This window comes from Somniosus microcephalus, chromosome 17 (assembly GCF_052327205.1).
Source record: "Somniosus microcephalus isolate GS21.2 chromosome 17, FLI_Smic_1.0, whole genome shotgun sequence".
NCBI classification, from domain to species: Eukaryota; Metazoa; Chordata; class Chondrichthyes; order Squaliformes; family Somniosidae; genus Somniosus; species Somniosus microcephalus.
In genome coordinates this window covers 54,409,964-54,433,398 of record NC_141003.1, presented here as the reverse complement: position 1 = coordinate 54,433,398, position 23,435 = coordinate 54,409,964, and the positions used below count along the sequence as shown (strand labels likewise).

Sequence of the window (23,435 nt, the reverse complement as noted above, 5' to 3'; positions counted from 1 at the left end):
CTAGTGTACTTTTTAAAAGCAATTACAATGATAGTCCAATCAGATAGTGATGTTCAGTGCATCATTTTTAATTAAAAAAAAATCAATTTAATATATCTGTATCGATAGGCAACCTGGGCTAGGTTGACTATTGATACAGGTGGCGTGAGTTTACTTCCAAAAGGTAGTTGGTATAGGTAATCATTACTATGCTGTTCCCTTATAACAGTGAAATAAATCCTGATGTACCATTAATCAAATGAGCTGACACAAAAGCACTGTTAACCAGCACTGTTTAAACATGGAAGCAGCCAGCTGTTTTGGTGAACTCCAACACCACAACTGAAGTCAACATTCCAGGATAGATGTCTAAAAACTTTGCTATTATGGCTCGCAAGTTGTTTTTTTATCATTGTATTACTGTCTTGTAGTAGACTTTGAGGGCACATTAGACTAGAATTGATCCCATACTGTGTGCTACATAATTACTAACCTTTCAGAACCATCACGTTGTGAAAACCCACAAACAGCTGTTACTAAGATTGAAGGCATTTGGGACAACATCTGTCCGACACTTCTGGAAGTAGTCTATTTTATTGGAACTATTGTTTATTGTTCTATGCTTGGGGTAAGTTTCCACATTTTGCAAGTCATCCTCTTCGTGGTCCACCCAACTTGATACTATCTGCAACCAAGTGAGCGGCGGGATAGTTTGCTCCCAGACTGCAATGAAAACCCATGTACCCAGCTGCCAAGAGGCAACAAGGACCACCCAGGGTACGACTCTCCAATCCGAATTCCCGCCCTCCTTTGCTGGGACGTGCCGCAGCTTCCACATGCAGCAGCTCAGAGCAGGAATGATGAAGAACCTGGATTTGGCTCTGCTCCACAACACTGAATGCTACTGGTCTCGCACTCCGCCACATGCAGCCACAACCAGACCCATTAGCTTTTGAATAGTGAAGTCAAGTGAAAAACTCGAATACCATGTGGAAAAACAGTGCTTGGCTGTGAGAACCCAATCGTTTTCAATCAGCGATCCTCCACAGTAATGTGTATCCCTGAGAGGAAGAGAAAGGATTTATAATTAAACTGTTAGAGAAATATGCTCATTGCAGCCACTTACAGGTTATAAAATACATATTTACAAAAATAGTTTAGGGGATATTCATTTTCTTCAGTAATCTGAATATTGGGAGGTGCAAAATGGAGCTAACTGCCAATTAAATCTGAAAATTGTTGATAAAAACCTCTGGCCTAGAAATCTTGCCAGTTAATCAGTTATAGTGCATTACTGGTATGAAGCCAGCAGCGACAGAGTGGGAACCACAGCCAGCAAGACTCAGTTACATTGCGGGTCAGGAGAGTGCTGCATATTGTGTACTAACACCATACGTAGAGCACCACTCCTCCAACAGCTTCTTTTTAAATGGTAGAAGGGAGTGGAGGAGGGGGTGCATCTGCATTCTCACAGCATAGAAAGACTCCATAGTAAGTTCACGAATTACCCAGGAGGTCCAAAGAATGGCCGAACATGCGCTAACCTTGACTTCACACTGTGCTGGATTGCACTCCGGATGGTGCAAAGCTAAACCAGTGCGAGAAAGTCACCCATCATTTTTGGTTTTAATGCGTTCTGGAGTCAGCGCATTCATAACAACGCACACCTAAAACTGCTTTGCATCAACCAGAAAGTGGTAGTATTCGTCTATGGAGTAAATCATTGGAAATTGTACCAACTTGTTATTTTTCTTAAAAGCCAGCTCTGGGTAAAGATTCAGTAGTTCAACCAATCTTTTAAAACTTACGAGGTGCTCTGACCCGTGGAAATACAGGGGATTGTGGGGTGGGAGGTGAATACTTGGGAGGGACAGAGAAAATACAAAAACAAAAGTATGAATGTGTGCATATGAATATATCTATCATTTATATTTAAAAAAAATCCAATTCACAATTTATTAAACGGCACATTCTGTATCAGTCTATGGGGCTGATTTTAAATTTGGGCGATGGTGTAAAACAGCCGATATCGAGTTAGCTGCCCATTATACACCTGCCCGATTTTCCTCAACACTGAAGTTCATCGCACAGAGGGTCTAACAGGTGGCTTTTTATCCGTTCTACACCATTGCCTAAAGTTAAAATAACCCCCTATTTTTGTTGAAATCAGTTCCTTGAATTCTGGAAATGGAGGGGGATGAGAAAATCCAGATTGGAGGGGAAAGGGGGCTCCCTCACTGAAGGCAATGCATAGTGTGATACTCAGCCAGACAGACCAGGAAAGCTCCAGGACAAGGTGGCTGTGGGGGCACAACAACAAACTTCAGGGTCTGTGTGCTCGAGAGGAAACCAGTAAATAAAACCACAAGTATGAAAAAAATGGCGACTTTGGTGAAGTATCTGACATCTGGGGCACGGCCCCCAAGCTCAAGTCATCAATGCTAAGGGAGTAAGATGGGGAACGTGGATAAGGTGGGGGGGGGGGGGGAAATGTTGAATTCAGTGCATCAGGATATCAGTGGTGTATATAATAAACTCTCTTTTACAGAGAGAGAGAAAGAAAAATGTGTTTCTTTACGTTTATATAATTCACTGCTAGATAGACATTTGATCATATTTAAGAGTAAAGCTGTGGAGTAACTAGAAAGGTTTGTTCACAAATCAGACTGCTTTACCTGTGCTGCAAGCTAACCATCCAGCTGGACGTTTTGGCTTTTGCTCGTAATCCATTTACTATTCTTGTCTGTTTATTGATTACACAATTTTGAGGGCTACCTGGGGATTGGAATGGGGAGGAAGAAAAAATAGTTTGCCATTAAAATTTAGACTTCACATAAATTGCTTAAACATAACGCATTACCCTTATAATATCAAGACGCCCCAAACTTTGAACAACCCTGGAGTCAAAAATTGATATTTATTCCAACAGCATTGCCTCAACCCCCTGCTCTTTAAAAACATATGTCAGTTCTTGGCATAACCTCATTATAAATAGCAAGTCACACACCTCTTAAAGGTGGAGGAGGGTAGATGTGAAATATATCCTGAATATATACCAGTATTCAGATGATAGTAAAATGTAAGTGCGTTTATGTATGGGATGTGTATTTAGTACACAGAGCTAATAAAAAAGGTAAATTCAAGATTTGAAGTGCATTTCAGTGGGAGGGTTTGTACTTGTGAAGGGAGGAATGGGAATACATTAATACAGCAAAACCAAAAAGAGCATTATTGGAAGAATATGCTTTAGTTACTGTGCGTAAATTGATTTTGGAAGAGTGTGTGTGTGTGAGTGTGTGAGTGAGTGAGTGAGAGAGAGGAAAGACCAAAAAAGGAACAAAAAAAGTACAATAATTGCCATAACATTGGAGTCCTAAAAAGGAGTGTGCTGAATGTTTTTTATACACACACAGAATATGGAAGTACCCTTCTGTCCCATTACATTACAATAGTGGTTCAAATGAATTGTTCTACAGATAACTATATTACGATGCTCTACATGTTTCTGATCGAATTGCTTAAATCAATTATAAAAAGAAAAAAAAGTTTGAAGAGGGGATCAAAAACAATTATAAGAAAGATATTGGCCCAGAAATTCGGGTCTCCATGGGTGAGTACGCATGGGGTACTCGCCCGTAGGCCCAATGGAAGTGCCGGTTTCCTGCATGCACTGCGCATGCGCGGGAAACCGGCACTTCCATTCCCCTGAAAGCAGGGGTTAAGAGGTCGAACGCGTGCGCAGGAGAGGCTGCGCGTGCGCATCGAACTTCGTTTTTTTTGCAGGTTTTCCCGGGAGGGTAAGTCTCCAGAAGTTACACATTTAAAAAGCAGGCGTAAGGCCTGCTTTTTACAAGGTAAGTGGTGAATTAATTAAAATTTAAACATTTTTTCCACAGGTTTATTATTTTTAAATACTTGAAAGCAAGGTAAGTTTATTTTTTAGCCCCGTTAGAAAATAAAAATATTTTTTTCAAAAATTTAAATTGTTTAAAATAGTTATTTCATGTAATTTATAGTTTATTTAAAAAATGTGATGTTTTTAAAAAATTTATTTGAAGATTTAGTGATGTTTTGGGGCCCGTAGTATTTATAAGTCTTGACAGCACTTCCTGTCGAACTTATGAATGGAGCATTCTCTGCTCCGATTGGCTCCCCATGGCCCACGTGATCCCAGGGGACGCATTGAACTAACTGCGCCCCTGGGATACGCAAGCACTGCGCGCCGGCAGTTGGAGCAGGCCCTGGATCGGAATTCCACACGGGCCCACAGCTTAACGGCCGGCACACAAGATAAGTGCAGGTTGGAGGCTTGCACCCGCGGGAAACCCCTGACCTGAATTTCTGGGCCAATACTTTTAACCTTTTAACAGCTTGATAAGACAATGGAGGGCAGGCTTCGAGCAACAACTCTCAAATTCACTAAAATTAGAAGGCGGAGAGCAGGCAGAAAAGGCAGAAACATTCTGTTCAAGCTCTAGGCTTAACAGTTAACTGTTTAGGTGAAAGCCTCTCACTAAGAACCTCAATCAGAACACTCCCATAAAAGCATAGGACATCAAATGACGATATGAGAAGCATACCTGGCGATGGTGATTTGGATGTTTTGTCACCTAAATAGACAGGAGATGAAGTTAATATAAGGCAGATTATTCCTTAACAACGGATTGAAATGCAATATGATAAACATAGTTCTCACACACATCCAAAGCAAAATTCAGTTTTAGGAACCATCTAAAATCAGCTCAGGCTGATCTTCCCTGTATCGTTCCAATTTTCGTATATGTGCTGCCAAAATAAGCACAAGAAAGCATCGACAGGGGTGGGATTGGAACCTACTCATGCAGAGCGCAATGGATTAGCAGTCAGAAGTTAATAAAAAATTAGGGGGAGAAATTTGGCTGTTTTGTGCCTCTCGATAGCGTCTGAGGGGGAGGGGGGGGGGTAACGGGGCACTAAGGGGTTAGCGACCGGGCGCGGCGAATTCAGCGACGCCCGCAAACTCCCCTGCCGGTTTAGCACTGGCGCTAAGACTTACCGCCTCACCCTCTAGCTCCTCGCAGATCGTGACGTAATAAAGTGCGCAGCGCCCTGTTACCGCCCCGGATGTGAACTTGCCTCCCGCCCCCTGCTGTATCGCCGGGCATCGGCAACGGCAGGAAGAGGAGGCATTGTCACCTCGGCTGGTCACTTGGGGAGCGCTAATTAAAGGCAGTGGTTTTTAGGGAGGCCAAACTTTATTCTGTGCGCCAGTCTGGTGCCTGCTGAAAGTTTTCGATGCTTTATTGCTGCAAGATGTCCAAGCCCTCCATTCTGAGAATGTTTGGGGCTGTAATGGCAGTCACGCAGGTCACCTGGCAACACAGAACTGAGCAGAAATATAATGGCCCAGAAATTCGGATCGGGGGCTTCCCGCGGGTGCAAGCCCCCGACCTGCACTTACCTTGCGCGCCGGCCGTTGAGCTCTGGGCCCCCGTGGAATTCTGCTCCAGGGCCTGGCCCAGCTGCCGGCGTGCAGTGCTTGTGTATCCCAGGGGCGTAGTTAGCGCGATGCATCCCCTGGGATCACGTGAGCCATGGGCAGCCAATCGGAGGGGGGAAAAGCCCATTCATAAGATTGACAGGAAGACCTGTCAAAACTTATAAATACTACGGGCCCCAAAATAGCAGTAAACCTTCAAATAAATTTTTTTTTTTTTTTTTTTTTTTTTTTTAAATCACACTTTTTAAATAAACTATAAATTACATTAAATAACTATTTTAAACAATAATTTAAATTTTTGTAAAAAATAATTTTATATTCTAACGGGGCTAAAAATAAACTTACCTTGCTTTAAAGTATTTAAAAATAATAAACTTGTGGAAAAAATGTTTTCATTTTAATTAATTGATCACTTACCTTGCAAAAAGCAGGCCTTATGCCTGCTTTTTAAATGTGTAAATCCTGCAGGCTTACCCTCGCGTGAAAACCTGTAAGAAAAAACTAAGTTCAAAGCGCACGCGCAGCCTCCCCTGCGCGCGCGTTCGACCTCTGAACCTCTTCGTTCAGAGGATCACCCGTGGAGATCCGAATTTCTGGGCCGTTGTGTACCATCAATGGCCCTTCCCTTTAAGCGAGGGAAGCAGCCTCTGATGCCGGTATCTTTTCACTCCACCTTGTTCAGTGCTCGGCCGCTACCGTCCCGCTCTTGGACTTTAGCGCCCTAAGAGAAGTGGTTAACGCTTGATTTAGTGCTCCACCTCCCTCTTGGCGCACTAAAGCTCAATTTCCCGGCAGGAGAGAATCATTAGCACCTGGTGCTACATTTTCTACTTTTCAAAAGTTAGCACCCCGATTCTAGCCCTTAAACTTTAACCTGGTGCCAATTAAATTAAGCTTTAGGTTTCAAAAGGTACAATGTAGATCCAACTGCATGTGTGTATATACACATTCAAAAAAATCTTATAGCTAAAGCTTAAGTAAAAGGACTGCTGTAATATACAAACATCATGTTTTAGTACATATATTTATTGCCAAAAATTCATGTTCAGTCTTTGGCACTCGTAGCTACAGTATTAGCATGCTTTCTTAGAGAAGCATGAAAATCTGTACTGTTTAGACAGGAAGGCTTAAGTAGTTTATAAACAAGAGTCTAAAAGTCATGGATAAATAGTAGTTATATCCACCAATTACCATGCAAAGATTAATGAGGCCTTAAATGTTTTCTCCAGTGGAGTTTGAAAGTTCGAATTTCTAGGTAATGTTTAGGAACACTAAACATTTATAACTAGCTTTTATGAAAACATTAGCAAGTTCCCACTTCATGCTTTGAATAATGGAAACATAGGCCGCAAATTTGCCAGTGCTCAGAGGGCGGGTCCGCTGTCAAAATCAAAATGATTGACAGCGGGTTGAGAGCCCGCTCCAAACCCGCCTCCAAATAAGTTTCCAAAGTGTCAAGTCTGCGATTTCAGAACAGACCCGACACCAAGCGGCAGGGGAGGCATTGAGGATAGTTAAATGCTTGTTAACTACTGTTTTACCACTTTTTTTTACGCTGATCACGTCGTTAGGAGATCGTAAGTAGGTTGGGTTCTCTATGTCTCCTCATTGCTGTGAATAGGAGACAGCTGCAAAAGTGGTATGAGAGCTACCATTTCACAGCTGGTCACTTTCCAATGTCAGAAGCTTGAGCCTTCAGGACTTAGAAGACACTTTTGAGCTGTATGCAGTTTGGAAGTGTTTGGAGTAAACTCTCTATCCACTGTCACCTCCTTGGAGCAAGCTCTCTCACCATTGACAGATTGCTTCTGTCATCTCAACTTCAGCTGCCATCTGTTCCAGCAACATCAGTGCCCTTGAAAAAATCTCACCTTGGTCCTCTGAATCCCACCAAGATCAGCCTCAACACCAACATCACTGGGCACACCAACAACACCAACCTTCTCCGCAATCACCTGATGCTGCACAGGATACAGGGCATCAGCATCCAACCACATTGCTGCCCGGGAGGCCAGCGATGGCCTCACCATGGCCAGATTTACTTCACTTGACGCTGTACACCCTGACTGCCACAAGATGCGCCGCGCCACCCCACCCCACACCATCACCACAAAGCATCCCTACAATGTCCAAGCCATTCCTTTCACACTCATCACAACTGGGTAGTGGGGGAAGTTATGTCTCAACATTCACTGCAACTCACTAAGACACTTCCAAAGGTGAGCACAGATCTCTTCAATAAGGTAGAGTGTTGAAAATAAAGATTTCATTGTGTGACAACACATTAACAGAAACTTCATGTGAACATTGGCTAAACCACCCAAGTGTCTACCCTGGTGTGTTTTTAGTTGGTATGATTGGACTAGGATGAGGGTGAGTGTGAGGGGTGGCTAGTGAGATGGGGATGTGATAATTTAGATAGAGAGGGATGGGTGGAGGTGCAAGGTAAGTTGGAGTGAGTAAGGATGTGTAGGAGTAGGGTAGGGAAGGCAAAGTTATGGGGATGTGACGAGTGGCACAGCAGGATGACGTTGAGTGTGGCTTTGCAGTAATGTTTTGTGATCTACTGAGATCATTGAAAGGTTTGTGCCACTGCGGCCTGGTCCTCCTGACAACATCCCTGCTTGTGTCCTCCTGTACAATGTGCAACCAAGATGCGTTGGACTCCTGGGGAGGTCTCTTCCGCCCATGGGAAGGGAAGAGGACCTCCCTGCGTGCAGTGACTCCCTCCATAAGCATATGGAGGGAGTCATGGGAGACCCTGGGTGCAGCCGTGCACCTTTGTGCAGTGCTGTAGCACCTCAGTTGCTGTACAATATGGACAGAACTGTCAAAATGAATGTGGACATGGCCCCTTTAAGGAAACCGGCTGATGATGCGTCATCAAATGATGTCATCAGACCCGCTTCCTATTAATTGGTGGCAAACACGCAGGACGGGCTTTACAAGGCCAATCAGGGAAATTCGCTTGAACAGTGCGAGCTGCAGTAGGCAGCGGGCTGGGACCCCGGCCGGCGATATCGCAGCCATAGACTCCTCATTCTTTTGAAATGCAGAGGCAATAGATGCTAAGTTAACTTTTCACCTTTTCCTTTTCCCCAACCTAGCTTTTCCTCAGCAGTTGCAGAGATCTGCTGGAACTTAACAAAAAGCACAAACACAGCCAGCGGTTTAGCTGGAGACCAGATGCGGAATTGTGGCCCGATCATTCCACAGCATGGTACACACATGCGATTCACACACAGATCCTGATGAAATGTCTCTGAAGTATTTGCATTGCATCAGACAAGGAAAGAATACAATAGCCCCCAAAATTATGAATCTCACTTAAAGAATCGAGCATGGGTGTCCACACACCCGATTAGTGAAATACCCAATTTTCTGGCCATTGAAATAAAAAGCAGACAAATCAGAAGCACTTTAATCAGGCACACGGATCTCCATGTCCTGATCTGTGCTCCTGTCGAGCCAGACTTTGTATTGGGAGTGGAGTCTTACAATCTCCGGGTTAATGTCTTCAGGTACTTACAAGGTTCTATTGCACAGTAGTCCCATGGAGAGAGAGGATCATTAGTGTAACACCAGGGACCATGCTTGTCTGCATCTGGATTTCGACAGTAGTTCTTCACCAGGCTTTCCACATTCATGTCCAAGATGGTGCTGCACATGGATGAAGGACATCAGTTACACAATGAAAAGCCTTGTTCACCTCTGAAAAGATATGGCAGGATGGAGGTTTTAACTTTTCCACCCAAACATCTTATTCATTAACAATTTGTGATAACATTTAAAACTACTCAGCAAAGTCACCATTAAAAGTTGATGAACCAATTCTCCAAATGTGTCTGTGGAGGACCGACCATTCACCTGGATGGGTGCAGCTGCAGCAACACTCAAGAAGCTCAACACCATCCAGGACAGAGTAGTTCACTTGATCAACGGCCTCTGCCACTGGACTCAATATCCACTCCCTCCATCACTGGTGCACTGTGGCTGCTGTTTGTACTAACCACAGAATGCACTACACCAACTTACCAAGGTTACAACAGCAACTCCCTCCCGGTGATATTTATCATCAAGACAGACAAGAGCATGGGAACACCATTATATCCAAGATCCCCTCCAAGTCACACACCACCTTGAATTGGACATATATTCCTATTCCATCATTGTGGTCGGGTCAAATCCTGGAATTCCCCATCTAACACCATTGTGGGAATACCATCAGCACAAGGGCTGAAGCAGCTCAAGACGACCCAGCAGGACCTTTTCAGAGCACCTAGGAGAGGGCAATAGATGTACCTACATCCCAAGAACAAGAAACAAAAAGTTTCCCCTAGAGGGAGTGGATGAGGAGCTCGTCAATCCGAGCATGGTGGAGGCTTCATGCCTCAAATCCATAGTGTGGCTCATTACTGCAGCAACAAGCCATTTTGTACAATGTTCTAATTTGATTCAAAGTTTTTCTTTTGAGCTGCACAGTGTAGGAGACACAGCAGATTCAAATATGAAGGTTGCCCATAGCAACACGATTCAAAAGATTGCATGAGCACCAAGTTGAATACTGATCTTACATTTTTCCAGATTGAAAATCAACTCAACAGATCACGAAACAGCTACATATTTCAAAGACTCAAACTTCTGTGAAAGGTTCTGTTAAAAGGCAATCATTTGAAGGAAATTGTATTTACTAATTATGGGAATCAATTCTTCAGCACGCAATATGTGAGGAAGTGGGAGAGAGGGAAACTAGAGATGGTGGTACCAGGTTCACTGAATTATTCAATAAAAGGATGGCTCCTGAAAAGGAAAAACTAGGAAGAATTTATAACTAATGAAGCCAACAATAGTAATAAATCTATTATTTAATTTTGAAGAATATTTGCGCTTACATGCTCAATTACAAAAATGCAGTTAGATGGTCAAATGTTGCAAACAGGACTACAACATCATCCAGGTCACCACTGCAGATAACCTTTAAGTATTAAATAGCGTTTCAACAAAAGGTTGGCAAACCTCATCCAATAGATATTCAGCAGGAACAACCTTGTATTTTATTAAAAGCCAAATTGAGTCCACATTGTGAGTCTTTTCCTTCACCTCTGGGATCTGAATTTGAATCCAGCCCAATAGAATAAAAGTCCAAAGTAAGGGTTGATCCACAACACAGTCACTCATAATTCAGAGTTCCTCAGAAAGACTATCACTTTGAGGTCATACAAATGGTTGGTGTAGGGAATAGAAATGTACAGTAGGGGCTGAGGCACATTGTTGGAGCAGAGTAAACTTTAATTCATATCTAAACCATGCTATGCCTGACCTACATATTAAATGTCAATACTGTGTGCTGATGTTTGAAGGGGTGGGGAGGGGTTAGACAATTCCAACCCTCAGCACCCAAAATAATTTGAGTCTTACCTTTTGGGAGCCTGGTTGGAATTTATCCATGGTGCACATGTTGTGCCAGTCCTAGTTTTAGACACAGCTCCTCTATAGGCTGTTCCAATCCCTTGGTAACACTCTAGGCAAAAGGAAAGTCATAGATTAGGGTTAAAAATCAACTTGGATTTTTAATTCATCATAGTAATTGTTTTCTTTTATCATCTTTCCAATTTTCTCTCCTTACCCACTTCTCCTAAAGTCAATAGGCTGGATTTTCCCTGGGGTCAGCGGACGCGATCGGTGGTGGGTCGGGTGGGAAAGTGTTTTTTCCCCCCAGCGGGTCGGGATGCCGTTGTGAACCCGCCGCCACGCACCTTTCCCCGATGCCAGGTCCGTCAGCGCTGAGCAGACCCGACACACAGCATGGACCCAATTCAGGTAATTAGTGGCTTGTTTAGAGCCAATTAAGAATGATTTTCAGCTCACCTTCTGCATCCGACAGTTCGCCCACGGGGTCCACGCTGCTCGTGGACCACATCTGTCCAGCTGAGGCGAGAGTTTAGTGGCCACTAAATCAGCTGTTGAGTTGACAGCTTCAAGTGTACAGTAAAAGCTCCCACCTTACAGAGAGATCGTCCCTCAGCCACAAGCTCTTCCTCACTACATTTCCACAACAGATTCACCATGCTGCAAGTCTTTACACAAGTCTCCATTCAGTCTGACCTCATTACCTCTCTCACCATTGACAGATCGCTTCGGTCATCTCTACTTCACCTCCCATCTATTTGATCAGCATGGTTGCCCTTTATACTCTCTCACCTTGGTCCTCAGAATTGAACCACAATCAGCCCCATCACCAGCAGCACCACCACCACCAACTTTCTCCGCAATCACCTGATGCTGCACAGGACAGAGGGCATCAGCACCCGACCACATTGCTGCCCGGAAGGCCAGGGATGGCCTCACGATGGCCAGATTTACTTCACTTGACGCTGTACACCATGGCTGCCACATGTGCCAGGTTGGTACCACCCCACACCGACACCATAAAGCAGCCCTACAATGCCCAAGCCATTCCTTTCACACTCCACCATTCCTTGGGGGGGGGGGGGGGGGGGGAGGGTTACCGTTATGTCTCACCATTTACTGCAACTCACTAAGCCACTTCCAAAGGTGCACACAAATCTGTCCAAGAACGCAAAGTGTTGAAAATAAAGGTTTCAATGTTTGACACCACATTAACAGAAACTTTACATGAACATTGCCTAAAACACCCAGGTGCCTACCCTTGTCTGTTGTTAGTTGGTATGATTGGACTAGGTGAGGGATGGCTAGTGAGATGGGGATGTGATAATGTAGACAGAGGGATGGGTGGAGGTGCAAGGTAAGTTAGTGTGAGTAAGAATGTGCAGGCGTAGGGTAGGGAAGGCAGAGTGATGGGGATGTGATGAGAGGCACTGCAGGATGAGGTTGAGTGTGATTTTGTACTAACGTTTCGTGATCTACTGAGATCATTGAAACGTTTGCAGCACTGCAGCCAGGTCCTCCTGAACACATCCCTGCTTGTGCCTTCCTGTGCAATGTGCAGCCAGGCTGTGTTGATCTCCTGGGGAGGTCTCTTCCACCCATTGGAAAGGAAGAGAACCTCCCTGCATGCTGTGACTCTCTCCATAAGCATATGGAAGGAGTCAAGGGAGAGCCTGGGTGCAGCCCTGCAGTGATTGTCAGTGTTTGCAGCACCTCAATGCTGTAGAACACTGACAGCACAAATGTCAAAATAAAATTGGCCATGGTCCCTTTAAGGAAACTGGCTGATGACGCGTCATCAAATGATGTCATCAGACCCACTTCCTCTAATTGGCCGGGAAACGCGCTGGGCGGGTTTAACAAGCCCAATCTAGGGAAATTCATTTCAGAGGCTGGGATGGCGACAGCAGCAGGGCCAGGACCTGCCACCGACGTCGCCCGCCACGGACCCGTCGAGGTCAGTAAAATGGCAGCCATTGACTCAGCCTGGGATATGATTTCACAGACACCATCACAGCACCGAAGGTGCCTGTCTACACAGACAGCCCAACAAGACAGGAGCATAGCAGTGCAAAATACCCATCAAGTGCATTTCTTCCACAGACTCCCATCAATCTACCCAATCAGATCTTTGGCCCTATTTATTTCTTGAACCCATGTTCTGCATAATTTATTCCCGACACTCAATAGGTAATTAAGTGAAATTCCAAACAAACATTTGAACCATTCCCATTTCCCAATTGTTAATGAGGCCCTGCCGTTAAGTTCGGTCAGACCTCCGCTTCCCTAGCCTTGGCAGGTTCTTCGGCCTTTTTCAACCTCTCCCGCACCCGTCCCGCAAATATTGGGGTCTATGGTTCAGTAACACATGGTGCAGTTACCCATTAAACCGCTGGGGAAAGCCCTGCCATCTATTTAATCAGATCATCTGCACAGGTTCTGCGAGTCAGAACAAAATCCAATTTCTCAAGATCTCACTAGTTTAAAACTACAGATGAACTGCAACACAAAAGGGCTTGCATAATGGAGGTGTTAACCTGAAGTCCAACTATTGAATGTTCAAACATATTTAGTTGTAATTCTATATTTAAAAACAAACTTGGCAAAATTAAATTGGTCTTTTACAGGTCAGGCTTCATTAAAACAAATCATATTATTATAGTTTAGAAGATTAAAAATGTCACTGCTGTCAATTTAGAAGGGATGGTTATGAATTATTATATAAACCCCAGTCCTATTATTAATTTCTGTAATAAAAAGCCTAGTGACCTGAATCTCTGGTTTGCATAAGAGAATGCCTTCTGGAAGTAGGTTGTTTTGTGGGTCATTTTAGTATTGATGGGTGACTGCAGTGTATACAATAGAGTAAAGTTCAAGCGAAGTCCTTCCACAGTCTGCTTAATGTCCCAGAAGTGCCACATGAGGCAATCAACCTCAAGAACAAAGGTTAATAAGCCAAATGTTCTTCGAGTTGATTTGTTAATGAACTAAAAATTGTTTGAATAATTTTTCCGCCCCCTCCACTTTCCGTTCCCTTCCCAGTCTCAAGTCAAGTGTTTTTAGTCAAATCAACCCCAAAGTGTACTTCAGCCATGATAAAAAGAAAAACTGCAAATAAAAACAGAAAGTGCAAGAAATACACAGCAGGACATAAACCAGTTAGATTCGTATTGGAGATGGACCTTCAAAGTTAATGTGATAGCACGAGGTGCTATTTAAATGCAAGTCCTTTTCAGAGGTTCTGATGAAGGGTCTCACCACAAAAACACCACCCAGTTTCTCAGTCTCTAATTCTCTTAGTGCCTTAGCAACATTTTGTATTTTCCTTTCAGCAATATCGTACTTTACTCGCCCAATGAAACCAATGGATTTGCTGCACAGGAATGTGTATAATTTGGGACAGTGTATGCTTTTGCTGCCCTCTTGTGCTCCAATGGTTTTCAATGAGACTGTAGTGAGGTTATTTGCGGTCTGTTTAAATGGTGCAGAAGTGTCTAAGGAAAGCAGTCATTTAAACAGTAACCCCGATCCAGCAGGTTTATCTCCAAATTTAGAAGCATCCTCAGTGGCTCAACATTTTTAATTGAAGAAATTCCCTATTTTAGGTCAATTTTAAATCCAGACAGACCGTTATTTGTGCATTTTACCTTCTGAAACTGGAACCTTATTCTCACATCTTGGGATATGGAAACAGTAGGCTACTCGAATTTCTGGATCTGTAGTGAAACACCAGGGGGCTTCTGTTCCATCAGGATTCCTGCAGTAATTTTTGTTCAAGTCCCTGTAAAGCAATCAGAGCTAAATATTACAGAATGTCAAAAGCTTGAGTAATGGAACAGGCTTACACCTTATTCTATACAAAACTACAAAATGTAGCATTCACATTCAAAAAAAATTCTAATTCAATGTACATGCACTTATTGATAAGCATGTTCAAGTACTCAAGGGCTATGATAAACATGTATTTACATCTATATTTCAAGCTCTGCCACTTTCATTGTTATTATGACTATTAGAAGTTATAGCAATGTTATACCAGTCAGCACCTGCTTAGAGCAGCACTGACCTGGCATACCCAAACTGCAGTACCAACTATGGAGTTAACGTTTCAGGTCAATAACCTGACAAAAGGTCATTGACCTGAAACGTTAACTCTCTCCACAGATACTGCCTGGCCTGCTGAATATTTCCAGCATTTTTGTTTTTTATTTCAGATTTCCAGCATCCATAGCATGTTGATGGACTATGGCCCTTTCCAACCAGGCAAAGCATAGCTCTGCTTGTTATATTTGATGGGACAGTTGCTGTTTACCAATGTTAAGGAATTGAAAGGTTCATCAGATTGATTCCTGGGGGGGGGGGGGGGGGGGGGTTGTCCTATGAGGAGAGATTGAGTAGACTCTGCCTATATTCCCTAGAGTTTAGAAAAATGAGAAGTGATCTCATTGAAACATACAACATTTTTACAGGGCTTGACAGGGTAGATGCAGGGAGGATGTTTCCCCTGGCTGGGGAGTCTAGAACCAGGGGTCACAGTCTCAGAATAAGGGGTCAGCCATTTAGGACTGAGATGAGGAGAAATTTCTTCACTCAGAGGGTGGGGAATCTTTGGAATTCTCTACCCCAGAGGGCTGTGGAGGCTCAGTCACTGAGTATATTCAAGACAGAGATCGATAGATTTTTGAATATTAAGGGAATCAAGGGATATGGGAATAGTGCAGGAAAGTGGAGGTGAGGTAGAAGATCAGCCATGATCTTATTGAATGGCGGAGCAGGCTTGAAGGGCCAAATAGCCTACTCCTGCTCCTATTTCTTATTATGTTCTTATGAAACAAGTTCCTTGGCAGGCCAACCGATTGTCTGATAACTGGCTTGCTTTGTGCCACTTGCGGTCTACCACTGACAGAGTTTGATCTGACGGACTTCACTCCAAGTTATACTACACAGTTTGAGTTGAAGCAAAGCTAAAATTGTTTCTCATCATTGCAAACTGGGAAACATAACTCAACTGCTAAAGGTCTTGGTTTGCTGATGATGCAATATTAATTTAAGTATTTCCCTACTAGAATATCATGACTACTACATAGGAAAAAAAACGTTGAAGTATTACACATCATGGATGCAACCATAAAATGCATTAAACCTTAAAATTATTAATTGTGAAACAAAAAGTTATAAAGATTATTCAAGAATATAAATTAGAAACATAAAAAGCAGCATTATATTCAAAGATTTCTAACCTCCACGCCAGAAATTTAGTTTACTGTTAGTTCATGAGCATCACAAGGAGTAGTTGAGGCGAATGGCATAGATGCATTTCAGATGAAGCTAGATAAACATGAGGGAGCAAGAAATAGAAGGTTATGCTGATAGGGATAGATGAAGAGGGTGGAAGGAGGCTTATGTGGAGCATAAACACTGGTATAGACCAGTTGGGCCGAATGTTCTGTCTCTGTGCTGTAAATTCTATGTAATCAAGGATACCGGCGGAAGTGAAAGACAGCCACAATTTATTTTGATGAATTTGCTGGAAGCTGCTATCTACCCCTGAACTGTCCACGGTCAATAAAATTTTCTGTTTTTCAACTGTTTCTAAAATAGGTTCTAAGCTTTTTTTTAAAAAAAAAGCGACTGAGCTAGAAGAGTTTAATTAGTCCTCCATGAATGAACAGTTAACTAAAAGCAGGCAAGGAAAGTCATAAGAATCCTACTTGACCTTTATATTACTGAGTGTTCACAGCTTTCTAAATACACATGGATAGAACACACACACACATGGCACACATATGCACACACACAAAATATTTGGGCTAAACATCCACCAGTTTTTAAATGACGACAATCCTGAGAATTTAAAAAACACAACAGACTGAAAGACGTTCCGATTGTCGGATGGGACGATTGTATCTGAAATTTCTGCCAGATGGGATGATTGTGTGGAAAATTCCCGTAGAATGCTTTAAAATTTAAACAAAAGTTTCCAACATTTGGAAAGACTGTATTTTAAGAAGGAAAAAAAAATCTACACCATACACTGGTATCTAGCCTCAAAATGGTGATGCAACTATCTTACACATTACACAACATTATTGGCGAATTGGTCAGTTAAACAGTATTTTCAGTGAAGGATTTCCATCTTTGGTGAACAGGTCGAATTCTTTATTAAAACTTTGGATTCTCCACCAATCAACACAACCGTCGATAGAAGGGCAAAAAGATATTATGCTTTACACAATGTTGTTTGTGTAAAGAAGTTATTAGGCTAAACCAGCAGCATAAACAAATTCAAAAGTAACAAGATATATTTACAAACCCTCAAGCAGTCATCATGACAATTTAGTTTGAGGGGAAAATAGAAAAACATACCTAGAAATTTCCAAATGTCAAACAAGTTATTACAACTTGGTCCTGCATAGGTGTGTACAAACACACCACAAGCTCATCATAAGAAGCTCATCTTTAATTCACCGCCCCATTCCCACTCAGACCTCACCGTCCTTGGCCTCTTGCATTGTTCCATGGAAGCTCAGCGTAAGCTCGGGGAACAGCACCTCATCTTTCGATTAGGCACTCTACAGCCCTCTGGGCTCAACATAGAGTTCAACAATTTCAGATCATAACCTCGGCCCCTAATATATATTTTCTCTTTTTTTTTTAATCCACACTTTCGTCTGGGCTTTTTTCTTCCCTCCCACATGGCAGCTGTCTTTCATTCTGCGAGGGCCATTCATCTAGAGCCATCCTTTGTTCTTTGAATATCTCTTAATGTCTCTTAATGCCTTCACTTTCTATCCTATCACTGACCTTCCCTTTTGTTCTTTCATCCCCTCCCCCTTTTCCCAGCCCCCACACGCTTTAAAATCTATCCCTCTTCCTGCTTTTTTTCCAGTTCTGACGAAGGGTCTTCGACCTGAAACGTTAACTCTGTTTCTCTCTCCACGGATGCTGGCCTGGCCTGCTGAGTTTTTCCCAGCGTTTTCTGTTGTTATTTCGGATTTGCAGCATCCGCAGTATTTTGCTATCGTAAGCTGTTACATACCTCACTCATCACATTTTTTCTGGTCTAAACCCCTGAAACAGAAGAGGTAACACTTCAAAAAGATGGAAGAGCCTCCTTGGCACTCCCAAGTTTGCAACAGCAAAGTTGAGTTGCCCAATGATTTGAATGATGCAGCAAATCCATCCGATTATGCAATTTTACAACTGGAACACAAACCACAGTCTGTAACAATGGTAACACCAAATCCTCTAAAAGACTAAACTACAGCAACCAGTATTCTGCACCTGACTGACAGATGAAATATGTTTAGTTTTCTCTGCCCCAAAGTATGGAGCAAGAAAAGGCATTTGGCCCATCCAGTCCATTCCTTCCACAAAGTATGGACAATTTAATCTATCACAATCTCTGCCTCCCACTGTGGAAAGATTCTACACAATTTCTCTTTGCTCCTCAAAAAGTAAGCCAGTACATCTCCAGTTTGCCCTGAATCAGTGTTATTGTCTCTAATTGGGATATTGTATTCTTCAATGCTGCAATTATTACAGTCTTTGATTTGTGTTTGGGTGAAAGATTGCATAATCTTATTTTAGGAACTTGGCATCAACCAAGTTTTTATTCATTTTACTGTCAATGCTAAAACTCGGAGTATACTGACATCCAGTATCAATCAAAATTAAATTCTTAATAATCTTTGCACTTAAGGGGAAGCTAGCGAAGCACATGAGGGAGAAAGAAACAGAAGGATATGCTGATAGGATTAGATGAAGTAGGGTGGGAGAAGGTTCATGTGGAGCATAAACACTGGCACAGACCAGTTGGGACAAACTCCCCATCTCTTTGCTGTAAATTCTACCAAATATTCTGCTCAAAGCAATAGCTCACACAAATATTTCAAGAAGGGTGAAAAAAAAAATCCACACCATCTGGAAAAACTTAGAAAGTCATAAAAGAAAGATATACACAGGGCTTAGAACCTCAGCAACAGCTAGCTTACTCACTTGCACTTATAGTTCTCAGGGGTGAAGTTGTGATGGTGAGGATACTGCGAATCCCAGCGTTGGCAGGGGATTCCTGAAGGGGTGGTGTTCATGGTCCCTCTGTAACTCTCCCCAAGCTCCTTGAAGCAATCTGTAGTCACCTCCGAATCATGATCACAATTATGAACTGAAACATTTATAACATGTTAAACCGATAGAGGACCACTTTCAGAATCAAGTTGTTTTTGACAGTAGAAAGTTATTATAGAGCTCACAATGCCAGCAACAAAATACAAACTGTTTCAAATCTACATTCTTTAGAAAAAGCCAGCCCCTTTTCAGAAATGTTAAAGTATATGCACTGGGCCAGAGTTCCCATTCTCTATTCATTCTACATTAGCAATAGTGCATTAACACAAAATTCTCTTCTGCCTAAATCAGCTCCCTAATATTAAGGATGATAAGTAAACATCCTGAAACAATTAATTAAATAATTTCAGAGGATGAGGAAATGCATTTAAAAAAGCAAAATTGTGAAGCCCAAACTCCTTGGAGTGATTATGGTTTAATTAGGTTCCCAAATGATTAGCTGAACTCCAAAGACCAGTTTGAGTCATTATTGTGCAGGTCATGACCACAGTCAAATGTGAACAGTGAAGAGGGATTTTGTAAATAACACTTATTAGTCACACTGTATATCACTGAAAAGATCATTGCTCTTGTGCTCAAAGGCTAACAATCCAATGCATGAGGTTTTACAGTGGTCAGTAAGGTTGTTTTCAAACTAGTGTTTCTGCAGAAAGGAAAATATGAATCATGCTTCTGGATTTTAGGATTGACAGTGTGTTTTAACTGAAGAAGTCACTAGTAATGACCAGAGACTTCACTATGACTTGTTGCTCATGTGGAAAGCCCCCAATTATTTATTTTTTTAATCAAAGAAAGAAAATATTTACTCACCACATTCCTTAATTGCACAGTATTCCCAAGGGGTTTGGGGATCAAGAGTATAACACCAAGGCTTGATATTTCCATTAGGATTACGGCAATAATTATCATCGAGCCCCTTATCTGGAAATCTGCAAATGAAATCACAAGAGTTGCACTGGCTCATTTTGCTCAAGTTTTAAGTAGTCTCAATGTCATAGTTAAGTCAAGATCATCTTTTTGGAGAATCCAAGAAGTTTCAAATAGTTCATGAAATGAAATGAAGAGTGCTGCACAAAGCTGACAAACACGATGGAACATTGCAAATGATTGACATGACAGATGATGTCTGATTTTCTGTGAGAAAAATGTTAACATCGGAGAATGCAGGGTATTGGCGAGGCCACACCTGGAATACTGCGTGCAGTTTTGGTTTCCATATTTAAGAAAAGATCTCAAGGCGGTTCAGAGAAGGTTCACTCGGTTGATTCCGGAGATGAGGGGGTTGACGTATGAGGAAAGGTTGAGACTCTACTCATTGGATTTCAGAAGAATGAGAGGCGATCTTATCAAAACATATAAGATTGTGAGGGGGCTTGATCGGGTGCATGCGGGGAGGATGTTTCCACTGATGGGTGAGACTAGAACTAGGGGGCATAATCTAAGAATAAGGGGCTGCGCTTTCAAAGCTGAGATGAGGAGAAACTTCTTCACTCAGAGGGTAGTAAATCTATGGAATTTGCTACCCCAGAGAGCTGTGGAAGCTGCAACATTAAATAAATTTAAAATGGAGATAGACAGTTTCCTAGCAGATAAGGGGATTAGGGGTTACGGGGAGAGGGCAGGGAAGTGGACGTGAGTCTAGATTTGGATCAGCCATGATCCTATTGAATGGCGGAGCAGGCCCGAGGGGCCGTATGGCCTACTCCTGCTCCTACTTCTTATGTTCTTATGTTCCCCATTTCAGGCAGCTAATAAACACTCTCTGCTGCAGTGCAAAACTCTTCTCTGCCTTAGCATGCGACTTAGTCCAAAACTTAGAACAACAGCTCACTACATCAGTCTGATATTTCCATTACCCACATCAACCACCCCTGTGGCGCTTTGAGCGACATTGCCAATTTCGTTTCGCTTTGTGCCAAATTAAGGGCAGCTTTGTGCGTGGTTCTACATTTGCAAGGGAAACTGTCGGAACTCATTCCATGTCAGTCCTTGCATTGAATCCAAGTTGAAAACACTGATATCTTTATTCCTTTCTTGTTAATTTGAAATTAACGCTCAATTCTTCAACTCAGTACTGTGTGCCTCTTTTGATAGCACCTTGTTTAATTTATTCGAGTCATTCAAAGCATGTTTGGTTGTTGAAATCTTGCGGGTCAATCTCAGACAAGCACTCTTGCATTTCAGCCTCTCTCACCGTTCAGGATAGAATTTGTGATTATGTGGTATCTGAAGGTCCCAGCGCTGACATTCCTTTCCAGACTCTGTGTGGTCCATGGGTCCTCTGTAACTTTCTCCATTACAAGTCACACATTCAACTACATTTTAAAACAGGAAAATAAATTGGTCAAAAGTTTCTTAAAATCAAACATTCCACACTATTTATTTATTTATTTATTATTTTTTTAAAAAATTTTGAGAGGATGGGGAAGGGTGAAGTGGAAAGAACATTCAAGTGCAAGCTGACCTTTACATCGCATCACTAATTCACATCATCTGAATCTAATGCACATCCAAAAATACAAGATATGCTTGTCCTCAATCCAGGTACTTAACCTTACCGATTAGATCTTGCAAACCATATTTAAACATTTAGCAAATAGAGATTCAGATTCTTTGTGCATCTCAAAGAGAGTATGTCACCTTCTGAACACTGCGGAATAGCACAGCTCTCCAGACGAATCCTTGGGTGCATCGTGAAGCACCATGGACCTTCTTTCTCGCCAGTTGGATTCCTGCAGTAGTTCTCTTGCAGGTTCTTATTACGGTTATGTGAAGGCAAAAACCTAGTCAAATAGACAAAAGTTGTTTCAAGTTAAGGACATGTACAAACTGTATCCAGTCTAAAAATTATGAAATGTATTGGGTTTCAAAATGTGGAATCAACTAAAGCAAGAATCATCTGGATTTTATCAATCTCCCATACTGTGTCCTTTTACCTCTGGGAGCTGGGTTTTAATCTAGTTCAGACTGATGGGATGAAATGCTATGCTGGCTGTAAGAGTTCAAAATGCTAAATGAGTTTGAACAGTCTCAATTTAGTTACATGAACAGAGTTAACAGCACAGAAATATATTATAAAGCTCCAATTTGCACTAAATTAACAACTTTATTCAAAAATGCCAAAAGGATGGCTGGTGCAAAAAAATGGACACTCCACCCCAGAGCATAAGACGCGCTTCAGAGATTGAGGATCAGATTTATTGCTGGGCTTTACCCTGTATTTGACCCACATAATAGTCAGCTAGAAGTGACTGATACCAACACTCGATGCAAAAAGTATTTCCCAACACAGATATTCCTCAATTTGATAAGGGAATAAGAAGCCTTGCTCAAAAAGGAAATTTGTGTTTATCTACGTTTTTCAGTTACTAATATAGTGCTTTGTGTTTGCTTTCTGAAAGTTCAAAACACTAATCCACTTGACATGTTTTATATTCACTGAACACTTGGTCTGCCATGATTGCATAATATCCATCAGACAATGTTCAGTTTTCTTTGGAGAACATCAATCCTGGCCTCTACTGAAGAAAACTTCTTGTGGCCTTAACATTTGTATCATCATTCATGACATATACTTGCATCATGTTTTTTTAAGATGCAAAACAGAAGCTATTGTTTTGATCTGGTAACTAACCAGTTACCAAGGGACAAAAAAAATGAACAAAAAGGGCAACAAAAATCCCCTTTGACTCAACTTGGTTATGAAAGTGGAAGAATTAGGATGGTTTTAAGTGAAGAGTATGTTCTGACTCTTCAGAGTAAGATATGGTGCTGGGAAAGCAGTTAACATCTGTAGACAACAACTACTAATTCACTACAAGCAAAACCAGTTGATTCACAATCCTAGATTTTAAAGTCAATTTATTCATACAGAAAGAAAGAAACATAAAGAGAAGTGCAGAACTATACTGGTGAAAGCTGCAAAGCCCCATTTTCTGTATAATTTTTTTGAAGCATGAAAAGAGTATTAATAAAAAGTTAGTTATAAATCAGATTGCTTTTAATGGATAAAGGGATGTTACTTGGACAATGTTCCTGCAGGTTTCTCAAATGGATTGAGAGTGTTTTTCAGCAAGTAGTGGGCAGGGTATGATGCTCAACAAGCAATGGTGCTCCATTCAGGGTCTATGAGAGTGAAGCAGAAGTTTGCTTGTATTTCATCTACATTTCCTTCGAAAAGCCATGGAAAAAAGCAAGTCATCCAAAAAGTTATTGTTCTTAGAAGAACGAGCACATTCCTCCATGAGTGATACAAAATACATTGGCCGAACCAAAGATGTAGCTTGAGTTACCTCCCAGGAGATTGTTTAGTCTGTATCTGGACAAATATCATTTGTAAAGGATTGAAATTGTTGTTCAAGGACTTATGGAAAGCATATTTTGCTCCTCAGGAGGTTTATCTACAGTATCTAAAAATTACAGCTTTAGAATCTAATTTTTC

General features: G+C 41.9%; 1 protein-coding gene across 2 annotated transcripts in view; it reads right to left on the bottom strand.

The window, feature by feature from the left end:
- LOC147105724 (hepatocyte growth factor-like) overlaps positions 1-23,435 on the bottom strand; it is a 55,243-nt gene that overhangs the window by 19,641 nt on the left and 12,167 nt on the right. Inside the window, exons 5-14 of one of the 2 annotated variants that reach the window (XM_086010360.1) lie at positions 21,635-21,777; positions 21,189-21,309; positions 19,805-19,923; positions 18,866-19,031; positions 14,515-14,648; positions 10,877-10,979; positions 8,988-9,118; positions 4,560-4,589; positions 2,655-2,754; positions 966-1,040 (exon numbers count right to left, since the gene is read on the bottom strand). In XM_086010360.1, coding sequence (XP_085866486.1) covers positions 966-1,040; positions 2,655-2,754; positions 4,560-4,589; positions 8,988-9,118; positions 10,877-10,979; positions 14,515-14,648; positions 18,866-19,031; positions 19,805-19,923; positions 21,189-21,309; positions 21,635-21,777 — 1,122 coding nt within the window. The remainder of the gene's footprint in view (positions 1-965; positions 1,041-2,654; positions 2,755-4,559; positions 4,590-8,987; positions 9,119-10,876; positions 10,980-14,514; positions 14,649-18,865; positions 19,032-19,804; positions 19,924-21,188; positions 21,310-21,634; positions 21,778-23,435) is intronic. The other variant, XM_086010361.1, reaches the window with a different exon arrangement.